This window comes from Choloepus didactylus, chromosome 10 (genome assembly GCF_015220235.1).
Source record: "Choloepus didactylus isolate mChoDid1 chromosome 10, mChoDid1.pri, whole genome shotgun sequence".
NCBI lineage: Eukaryota > Metazoa > Chordata > Mammalia > Pilosa > Megalonychidae > Choloepus > Choloepus didactylus.
Window position 1 is genome coordinate 120,271,788 of NC_051316.1, and position 11,769 is coordinate 120,283,556.

Genomic DNA, 11,769 nt, shown 5'->3' on the forward strand with positions numbered 1-11,769 from the left:
ACTTCTAACAGCTTGACAGTTGGAAAAACATCAAGTAAATCTTCAAAGAGAAGGTGTTCCTGGAATTGAGCATGGAGAGTAAGTATTCTCCAAGCATCAGTGAGCAAAGAACATTGCAAGCTAAGAAGTCAGCTTGAAAATGAGCAATGACCTGCCCTGACTGAGGAACTGACATTTTGCTGGGGCGGCTGAATCATGGGTCCTTAGACCACGTTGAAGACAAGCCAAGACCCTGCTGTGGTAGAGACTAGGAAAGCATTAAGGGTCTAAGTAGGGGAGTGATTGATCGCTGCTTTACATGAGCATTAAGCTGTAGCATCTGTTCCTTGCTTGTTTTAACTTCCAGACTCTGTATTTATGTTAAAGTGTAGTGCCTTATTTTCCTCAGTTCCTGGTAAGTGTTTATGCAGAATCTTCATATTTCAACATGTGGTTTTGTGTACTATTTTTATATAAAAAAGAATTTTTGCAACATACATGTTTGCTACAAAGGCTAATATTAAAAATGTGTCCATCAACCCAATAAGTGACTTTAGAATTAAACATTACTGACACTGCTGAAGCTGCCAATGTTTGGATACTTTATAGTCAGGTTAATAAACCATATGTCAATGAGACAGAACTGCACGTGACAGCAGCTCCAAACAATGATCTAAAATTCTAAAATTGTACTTGGGGTCACTTCATAATGTGATAAAATTTGCTCTCAGTGTTTAGCTGTACACTATTTCTAGTAGTTCAATAGTCACTTTAAAGGGACTATTTAAATGAATTAAATCAAATCAAAGATTCATTGAATCTACTGAAGGAAATTGACAGAAAGCTAGAGATTCTCTGGCAAAGTGCTGCTGAGTATAAATTATATCACAGGCCAGTAATCAATTTAAAACCCATCACAGGCAGTGAGTTATTTTACAGAACAGCAAACAGCAAATCAGAGATTCAAAACATGATTATCAATTTCATTTAACTGAGGTGAAAACTGAATTGAAGAGAAATTAAGTGACTTATCAAAGGTCATATAGTTCAATACTGCCAAACTACCTAGAGGGAATACATCTGTTGAGCATCTCCTACATGGAAGACAATGGAATAAGGGTTGTGCACAGAATGTACTTGTCAGGACAAATCTATTCTATCGGTAAGAAACAATGTATGCAGATGTAGGGGTGTGTGTTGTAGGTCCTCGTGTATGATCTATATTTATGGGTGTCTGTGTTTCTGTTTTGTTTTTCAGGACAAAAGGATAGAGGGATGCTTATATGCAAGTATAAGCTACTTGTACTTATCATTTAAGCAACAGAAAACCAATGCAGACTTTTCAGGAGGGAAGGTACACAAATAACTTTGTGTCTTAGAATAGTCATAGCAGTGTGGATATGATCTGGAGCAAACACAGAGGCAAGGAGACCAGTTAGCAGGAAGCTCTAATTGCTCCAGGGAGCACTGATGGAAGGCCTTTCTTAAGGAGTAGCTGTGGTAATTGATAAACACACACCTGCTATTGTATGCACAATAGAAAAATATAAACATTAATAACAGTTTTTAATATTCCCAGCTGAGAACTACTGACTCTCAGGTATCTGCAGACACCTGATTTCCCCTTAACCTGCCTCTCATTCGGCAGATGAAATGTACCTCAAGGCGTGTCACCCCAGTGGGCACCAGAGAGTCAAGGACAGAGATGAAAAGCTGCCCTGGGCCTCTGGGCTTCAGCTGACCCACATGTCATAAAGGACACTGTGGGAACTGAAGCGTGTGTATGGAAAATCAGTCACCTGCCTCCTCCCAGCTGGCTGTGAGGATGAAGTCATTTGCATCCAAAGGACAATTCAGGGTGAACTTGGGGAAGAAGAATTGGTTTTTATCCTTATAAATAAACAAAAGTGACCCTTCACACCCCATCCTGCATGATTATAGTAATATTCTGGGTTTTGAATGAAAAGGTGCTCTCAATAGCCAAGAAGACTAAGAGATTAAGGGTGGTAAGTGTATTTGAGTTAGATTTTGAAAGCTTAGTCAAGCATGATAAGCTATGTAAACACAAAGCGTGGGCAGTTAGACCTACAGTTTAGCTCTCAGCTCTGCTGCTTGTTAGGATATAATCTCTTTGAAACTCATTTTCCTCATTGATAACTTGGGCATAATTAAACCAACCTTAGTCATTTGTTCTGAAGGTGAAAGGACATGCTGCTTGTGTGTGTGTCGTATGGTGGTTTGAGGCTGCATTTACCCCAGAAAAACATGTTCTTAAACTTAATCTACTCCTGTGAGTGTGAACACATTGTAAGGAGGACCTTTTGATAAGGTTAATTCAGTTAAGATGGGGCCCAATTCAATCAGGATGGGTCATAATCCTATATTTGGAGTCATTTATAAGCAGACAGAGGCCCAAACAGATGGAAAGAAAGCAACAGCAAGAAGCTGAAAGTCAATGGAGCCCGGCAGAGAAGGAAGAGACCCAGAAAGGCCACCATATGCATTGCCATGTGACAAAGGAGCCCAGGACCAAGGATCACTGGCAGCCAGCCCCAGAATGCTACAGTCTGTGGAGAAAGCAAAGCCTTGATATTGCCTTGATTTGGGCTTTTTCCTGGCCTAAAACTGTACACCATCAAATTTCCATTGTTTAAGCCAACACATTGCATGGTATTTGCTTGAGCAGCCAAGGAAACTAAAGCAACAGGGTATGAAAGATAGTTGATGACTGATAAAGGCAACAACAGAAAAGTGAGCAGTGTCAAGTTGTGGTTTAAGATCAATTGAATTTGAATTAGGGCCACTTGAGTGTGAATCCAGCCTGCAACTAACTATCTTTGTGTCTTAGGGCAAGTAATCACATCATTGATCCTCAATTTCCTCATGTCTAAAATGTGGATTAAAGTAATACCTCATCCCTATCTATCTATCTATCTATCTATCTATCTATCTATCTATCCATCTATCCACACACATACATATGTACATATAAGTCTTACTATATGCACTAATGTATATGTACCTATGTATAGTTTTGGCACAGATAGCAAATTTCTGATAAATATTAGTTATTATTACTACATTATCATTAATTTTCTTTCTCCCATCCAAGAAAAGTTGTTGTACTGTTAAAGGTTTGATATTTGGGTTCATTAGCATATTTCTGTGACTCTTAAATGAATCTTGGAAACTTAGAGTTAGATGGGAATTTAGAAATGATCCAAACTTCCCACATTATTGAGATCCAGCCTTGCATGAACTTCCAAGGATGACAGTGACTTCCCTCTCCATTGGCCTCTTTCTCAACCATATAGCCACTCTGATTGGATGGGTTTTCTTTGATTAAGAAACTTCCCCCTTATGAAGCCAGAGTTACCCTCCAAATTATCCAGAGTGGAGAACATTAACTCGTATTTAAAGACATTTAGATGCCCACTTTGGTTTTTCCTACCCAAAGAAATGCTCTAAATCTTTGAATGCAGCCTAACATTGGGGTGACTTTTCCCAGGAACATGACAATATTGGCTCATAGTATATATACTTGTGGCCACAGTAACAGTTTTACTTTCCTTTTTGATGTGAAAGGCTGCTAAATTGTGACTACCTTTCCTTGAATTTCTACAACTGATTTCCTGTTCCTAATTTCAGGACTTTGCATATATTCCCATATATTCCCATTCCTTACAATGAAAGGTTTCAGTCGTGCTTCCAATCTTGTAAATATCATCTTAGATCCTGATGCAGCCAAGAGTCCGCCCCACTCAGTGATCTCAGGGTGTTAGATAAGCAAATGCTGTGAGGGACATGTGGTCCAGTTACCTGATGGTCCCCAACATTCCAGATATAATGATTTTTTCCCTTTGCTAAGAAGTAAATGGTATATTTTGATTGTTGTTACTCAAGGTTTTGCAAAGATCTTTGTGTCTCTTTTCAGAAGATCAATTATACACATCTTGGCAAAGTTGAAGTGAGTGAAATATTTGTAAATTCACAGTGAGCATTCCCTCTGTCTAAATATTGTTTTTTAATTTTGCTATGCAAGATTAATAAAAATATTCTTCCTATTGCAAATGAAATAAGAACATTAGAATTGGATGTCACTAATGAGCTTCCCTCAAATGAGAAAGGAAAGCTGTGGTTGGATGTACCCACTAGCCCACAATTTCTGCCTTTACAAAGATAATAAAAATGGGTCTACAGGTCATACTGGCCCAGATTGGCTATAGGTGTCAGCCTCTCACCTACCCTGAGAAGGAACTCATCCAGTTCAAGGACCCTACACCACTTGGACAATCGAAATTCCAAGTCTAGGGCAGAGGTCAAGGGCAGTCAAAATAATATCCAGGCATTTCTTTGCATTTCATTTTTCATAAGGAAAATGGAAAATGAAACCTTTTCAGGCTGTTTCTCTCTGGATGGCCTGATGTTATGTCCTGACATTATGACCATTTGCAATTAAAAATTCAAAGAAATATAGAGCCACAGTAAAAAGGCATCTCTAAATTTGGCATTTCCTGAAATTTTTATTACAAGTTAGGTTATAAGCTGCTTGAGAATAAATGTCTTATTTGACTTTATGTCCTCAACACCTATGGCAGATCTTGGCATGTAGTGTGTGTTTACTTAAATATTTGCGGAATGGTTTATCCCAAAGATTCATAAAAAGTTTAAAGCCCTATCTCATCACATATGGTACAAAGTCTTCTGGGCTTCCTGTGGCCCTCCTGGAGCAGGAGGCATGGACCTAGATGCCCTGCAAGTCCCAGGGAATCTCCTCTTGGGGCACCAAGACAAAAGGAGGAGTTATATGGGGGAGTTTTGAGACTTGTGGAAGCAGTTGCAATGCATGTAAAAGAACTTTGTGGGAGAGAGGAAAATGAACAATTTAATGAAATATTGCCCTGGTTTACTTATCCCCCTTCATAGTGTTTCAAGAACAACATTTAAGAAATTGATTTCATTGTAAATTAAGCTTCAGCTGTTGAACTGAGATATAATAATAAGCCACCTGAGTCACGGCTTTAGAGGGTTGTGTATGATGTGTAGATTTGTGTGTGTATACATCTCATCTCAAGACACATGCATATGTATTTCAATTATATTAAACATTTGATTCTGAATGGTAGGATAGCAGGATGATCAGTGACTTGTTCTTATAAAGAGTCAGAAAGTTATTTTAATCTTAATCTCTTTGTCAACCCCAACTCCCATCTTAGTTCCAGTTCCCAAGGGACGTGATGGGTGTCTTAAACGATTTTCTCAGATTTTGTGCATACTAAAACATTAAAGGCTTTGTCTTTGAAATCATTCATTCTCTTGTCCTAGGAAGGTTTTAAAAGCATATTTGTTTGTTTGTTTGTCAATCTGTTTAGTTTTGGAAGGGAAACCTTGGTTTTGGAATGTAAGATTCTTCAAAGAATCATGCTGGCATTACTCCAGGGGAACCAGGAGGAAAGATGTTTCTTTAAGTACACTTCCACCTCCACCATGCCCCGCAACCATGGACAGATGTTGATAGATAAGGAGTTTGACATTTCAGGTGGACTCTGGGAATGGTGGATCCATGTGCTCCCTCCAGTGGATTTTCCTGGTGGTGGCAGAACCTTAGTTGAAGGGATGGCTGCAGAGATGCATGTGGAGGTGGACACAGGACTCGATCACCATGAAAGAAGCTTTCTGCGATCAAGACTATGTCAGCAGAGAAGCATCTCCATACCAGTCCCGGGCCCAGGAGGACCAGCAGCCGTGAGCAGGAAAAGGAACGAGGTCAAACACGGTGATGGGAAGTGTCCATAAGGACTGAAAACAGACTCGCTATACTTCCTCCGACTGAGTGAAGGGATGCAAAGACTGATAGCGGACTGCTCATCTAACTTGAAAAGGTAGATTAAAGCAAAAAAGAAACACGACAATGTTTACAACTGAATGCAACAGAACAACTTTATGTCTGTTACACAGATTTTCTAGGTTTTCTGCAAGACTATGTATCTATCCATTGTTTTAAAAAAGAGTTATTGAAACAAAATGTTGAAAAATAATAAACTTGAATTTTGAGTTTTGTGTTCCTTTTAGGGGCTGTGTTACTGCTGGGGACTCAGAGCACTCAGCCTCCATCCATGTTAACCACCCGGCATCAGCCCCCTTCTTAGTGTATTTCTCACAGTTTCCCCCCATTCTGGATGGGGAATGCTGGGAAATTTTATTTTTCTTCCTTTATTTCAAGTTACTTCTTCTTCTTTCTTACAACTCATTCACCTGGAAAACTCCTACTCACCCTTCAAGACCCACACCAGATGTTACTTCTCCAAGAAGCCTTCAGAAGCCTCCCCAGGGGGTTGTTGCTTCCTGTCTACTCCCCCACAGACTTCCATGGAGCCAATTCACAGTGAACCACTTGACTGCAAGTCACTGGAAATTTCGAGTAATAAGATCCGCATAGAGGAAATGTATCCATTCACAAAACCCAAGGAAGAGTTAAAAAACAAAAGCGCATGAAGGGCAGGCAAACACCTCAAGTTCTAGAAGATCCAGGTCCTGCAGTGCTTCTGAGACCCTCCCCTCCTGCCTTATCTCTGCTTTTCTCTATTCCTTAGCTTTCTTCTCTCTGACCTCAAACTGGTGTTCAACACAAAATGGCAAATATTGCTCCTCATAGCATCCAGGTTTTAAATCTTTCACCTTCTGCCACCAGGAAGAGAGAATGACTCTTTTTTCTCAGAATCAGTTTGAGAAATCCCAGGGAAGTACTAAGACTGGGCAATCCCTGGACTCATCAGTTATGGCCAGGGGGCAAAACACTGTGATTCGCCAGGCTTAGGTATAGTGGACCAGGCTTCTGGGGGTCAGGAAACAGTGATCAGAAAACATGGCAGCTTCTAATGAGGATACACAGTTGTCAGGACATGTGGAAGTGCTGGGATCAGGGGAGGGAGATAGAGAAAGCTGGGTCCATAATCCCATAGATGTTCATTTTCTCCTGTGTATTTACATCTATTTTCACAACTAGACCATGAAATCCTTGAAGGCAGTGATTATACCGTAGGACAGTAACCACATCTTATTTTTCAGGGACTGAAAATTCATTAGGTCTGGAACATAATAGACCTTAATCTATATTATTTTTTAAAATAACACTTGCATTATGTAACACACTTAACATACATACTTTGTGTTAAATAAACATACTCTCCTGTTGTTACTATGCTCTTTGTGATGTTTGAACTTTTGGCAGCCAATCTTTGTAGTTAAACCTAGAAACTGAAAAATAAGTTAAAATAGTTTAGAATTCAGTTCTTTAAGAAAAAAGCAGCCAAAAATAATATTTAAATATATGGCTAATTTAATAATATGGATTTGTTTCCTAATGGAACCTTGAATTTAATGAACAGGCTCTTAGTTCCAGTTCCCAAGGGATGTGATGGGTCTCTTTAGCAATTTTCTCAGATTTTATGCATACTCTCAAGAATCCTGGGTAGCTAGTTGGGTAGACTGATTTGCCTTTCAAAATGACTTGCCCCTCTGTGTTTCTGATTCTGCATCTCCTTTGTGTTCATTCTTGGCCCGGTGATGTTTCTGAGGGCATAAATTCTCCTGTTTCTTTTGTATTTGCCTCCTGCGGGAAGGTACACACTCCAAAAGACTACTCATCTGCTTTATGTCATCCTGATCCCTCACCTCACTACTGGTTTCCTCTGTGGTTTGTTTATCTGGACACTGGTATTTGCTTTTTCTCTTCCCAACTGCTCTAGATTTTCTGGCTCTAGGGAATGTGACTCTTTGATTCATCTCCTGTTTATTTGGGAATATATGTCTCTCAATCTGTAGACATGTGGGACTGTTACAGTGGTTTCTGGACTGGGAAGCACCTTCACCTTTAGAAGGACACTTGGGTGTCTCTCCAGCAGTTGAAGAAAGCCTCGGATATTGGACTGTCATTGAAGATGCCCTCCGAGGGTTTGATTCGTAGTCATGCACATTTTTTTCCTGTGAGGGCCCACAGCACATATTCTGAGTGAAACATTCACTTCTAAGGCTTCCTTTCAAAGAGGGACTACTCGATTCTCTGCTTGTGGATCTCTTTCTTGGTCCAGTGAACCAGGAATTGGATCTGTGAGTGTTGGACTTTGATCTTTGTTTGTTTCTTTGGCTGGGATATGAACTAACTTTTGCAAACTGGGAAGACTGTCTGCACTTCATCTTCCTCTTCCTGAAAGAGTGCAGCTTCCCTCCGCCTCTCTTAGGAGAAAGGGCAACTTCTGAAATGCAACTCCAAGAGGGATCTCTCTTCCTGGATTTGCAGGTGATCAAGGATCTTCCTCTGGGCAATCTTCTTTGAAAGATCTTTGGTAAAGAATCTGAGTGTTTTTTTTTTCCTACTTCTTTTTTCTGAAAATTGATCTGCTGGTTGGGGCTTAAAACCCTTCCTTCTTTTAGACTGCCCTTCCTAGGTGGCCCCTGATTAAAAATTGCCGGGGTGCTGATGGGGCGTGGAATTGTTTCATTCTTTCCCAGATCCTGGACATGATCAGGAAGCACTTTTATCCCTTCTGTCTTCCTCTCTTGAACATGTTTTTTGCTATTCAGTAAGCCTGGGCCCCTTTCCCTTGGTGCAGCCCACTTAGTGGAAATTGTACCTTTGTGACTGCCTGATTCTGGTTTGTCTTTGATACAAGCATGCATTTTGCTTTCTAGTTTATGATGAACTGGTGAGATGTCAGATTTCTTCAAAGAAGAGTTACCGTTTGGAAACTGTTTCAAGCCGGACAGAGCCTTCTCCTCATTATTCCAGTGACTCTGGGTGTTGTTAGCCTGCCTTGTATCATGGTGAGATACCAGGAGAGCCTGGTCCTCAGGCAAAGGTAAAGCAGGAGCAGGTGGCACAGACTTCTTTTCCCATGGGGAAGAAGCAGGGCATTGATAGATGGCTCGCTGGTCGTAGGTCTCCATGTCGTACGGCGAATGAACAAAACTGATGAACTCATGCAGGAAATGGTGGGTGTGCTGTTGGAGATAAGGTTCCAGGAAGTGAATGAAGGAATCACTGTCCAGATCATGTTCTGTCATGTGGTGGAGAATGGTAGCGAGGATATTCTTCACCGTGTAGCCATAATCTCCATAAACAGCTGTCAGCTCCCGTTTCAGCCAGGGGACCAGCCGGCGTAGGCAACCCGGGTTTCTCTTGAAATAATTAGCTGAAAAGTGCTTTTCCATCCTGTAGCCCTGGACGTGTGTCACCCAAATTCCAGAATGATACAGAGCTCTTCTGAACTTCATAACCACCAGATCTTTAAAGTGGCCCACAGACATGGAGTTCGGGTGGAACTTCCTGCTATCTCCAAACTGTCTCAGTAACTCTTGGATAGTCAGCTCCCCCAAGGGTCTGGTTTTCCTTATAATGTCCTCGGGGCTCTGCCTGAGACTGTTGCTTTGAGAAGATTCCGTATAGCTTTCCTCCTCTGACTGTGGAAACACGAAGATTTCTTCTTTCGTATCACCCTCAGCACTGGTGGAGCAACACTGAGAAGGAAAGCTCTGCATATGAGAAGAAAGCATGGATTTCCTTCTAGATCTTGAATACAAGGAGTCATTGCCACTCTTAATGGAACAGGGATTCCAATCAGATTTGCTCTGCGTATCCTCCGAACAGTTAGGGCACTCACAGTCAGATGAGCCATCTAACAGCATTGCCCTGAACAGTTTATATTTCACAGTTATATGTGAGAAAAATTGGTTCAAATCAATTCCTCATTGGCAATGAAAAATATCTATTAAAGACAGTCCATGAATATTTCTGTAATATGTTGCCTCTCCATGGAACAAATGCTAGAATAAAGGTAAGAAGCAAACTGTTCCCTCAAATTAATAATAACGTGCTCAATAAACCAAACATAGACAAGGCATTTCTTATTCTTTCTCAGATTCGTTGTTGAAAACTCTGGAAAGCAAATTGGAAATAAACATCAACATTTAAGAATCGTATCCTTTGACCTGGCAATTCTAACACTAAAGATTAAACCTAGATACAAAAATTTGCCACCATATATATGTTGATTAGTTTTTTGTAATATCAAATAACTAGAAACAACCTAAATGTCCCTCTTTAGGGAATTCAAAAATATGAAGCAAATCTATACATAATAATATGATAAGATTGCTAAATATACTGCAGGTGTATGAAAGACTATTATGAAATCATAGCAGGTAAGTATCAGTATCTGGCAGTAATGTGAACCAGACACACTGAACAATTTTCCCACTAGGAGTAACAAACTAATACAGGTTGTAATAGTAAAAATAATATTTGTATATGCATTGCTAAATTGACAAAAAATAAGTAAGCCCTCAGTGGATAAAATAAAACTAATTAGAAATCCAGGGAGGGAAGAAAGATCTAACACTTGTCAGATCTGCCCATATCTGATGATCTTGAGCTTCAATTATGATCAGAACTGAAACCCTCAGAGGCCTTCTAGACAAAACTGGACTCCATTTCAGAATTGCAATGAATTGCAAATATGATAATTAAAAAGAAATCCAAATCAAAATACATCAAAGCAAAATTGTCAAACACCAAAGACAAAGTGACTTTCCAGTTGTAATTAAGGAAGCCGGAAAATAGCTGAATGTCTTTAAAGTACTGAGTAAATCAAACATTCATTCTGGAATTACATGGTCTATGAAGCTATCTTTCAAGAATTAGGTCAAAATAAAGACATTTTGAGAGAAACTAAAATCTGATAAAGTTAAACACCAACCACCCCTTCTAAAGGAACTTATGAAAGATGTAGTCCAGGAGGAAAAAGACTCCAGAAGGAAAATATGAGGTGGAAGACAAAATGGTAAGCAAAAGATGGTAAATAATTAGGTCAATCTAAGAGAACAGTGTATAAAACAGTATTACAAATGTCTATATTGCAGGGTTGAAATACAAACTAAAACTCTAACACTAAAAAAAAATAGCATTTAAGTTGGAAGAGTAGTAATTGAAGTCAAAACATTCTAAAGTCTTGTTATGAAAAAAGGTAAAGATATTTATTAAGTTTAGACAAAGTTAAGTATGCAAGTTAAAATGTCTGTGGTAAGCACTCTAATAATAGAAATGGGTTGTATAACTTCAAAACTTGTAGAAAGGAGGAAAAAATGGAATTAAAGGGAAAATCCATCAACAATGTAAGCCAATAAAAAATAAAACAGAAAGAAGTCAAAAAAGGGAAATAATGAATGAACAATGAATGGAGAAAAATGCCTTCAGGAAGAGACACACAGAGTTTTTCAAAGGTATTTAGCCTGGGTGGTAGATACATAAGAATTTACTTTATTGTTATTATTTAAGCCTTATACATCACTTAAATCTTACACTTCTCTTTTGCATTAGTTAATGTTTAATTATAATTTTAATTCAAGAAAGATAGACACAACACAAGCTTGTATTTGCATAGAAAAATTCTGAACGGATAAGCAAGAAATGCTAAAAACAAATTTGAATAGTGGAATTTAGTTGTGAGAGGAAAATAGGTATTGGTAGCTTCCAACTTATCCCCTCAATACTGTCTAATTTTTAAGCCATGAATGTGTATTTTTTCTAATTAAAAATCTAGATTAAAAATTAAATCACATCTCCTAAAATATATATAATGTGCTACATGTTTTTAGAATGCATCTTGAAATTTTAGTCTACACATTTTGAGCATGTTCATTTTAATTTGAATGGCAAATTCATCTTATAGTTAGATTTCAAAAAGGCTTAAAAGTTTAGTGATAAATATTTTTCAGGTAGCTCAACTTTTCATT

General features: G+C 38.9%; 1 protein-coding gene across 1 annotated transcript; it reads right to left on the reverse strand.

Annotated features, from left to right (window-relative positions):
- Window positions 1-7,454: 7,454 nt before the first annotated feature.
- On the reverse strand, window positions 7,455-9,663 carry LOC119545375 (E3 ubiquitin-protein ligase Topors-like). The gene is given in 2 exon segments (XM_037850849.1): window positions 7,455-7,610; window positions 7,612-9,663. Coding segments are annotated over 2 exon segments (2,208 nt in total).
- Window positions 9,664-11,769: the final 2,106 nt, after the last annotated feature.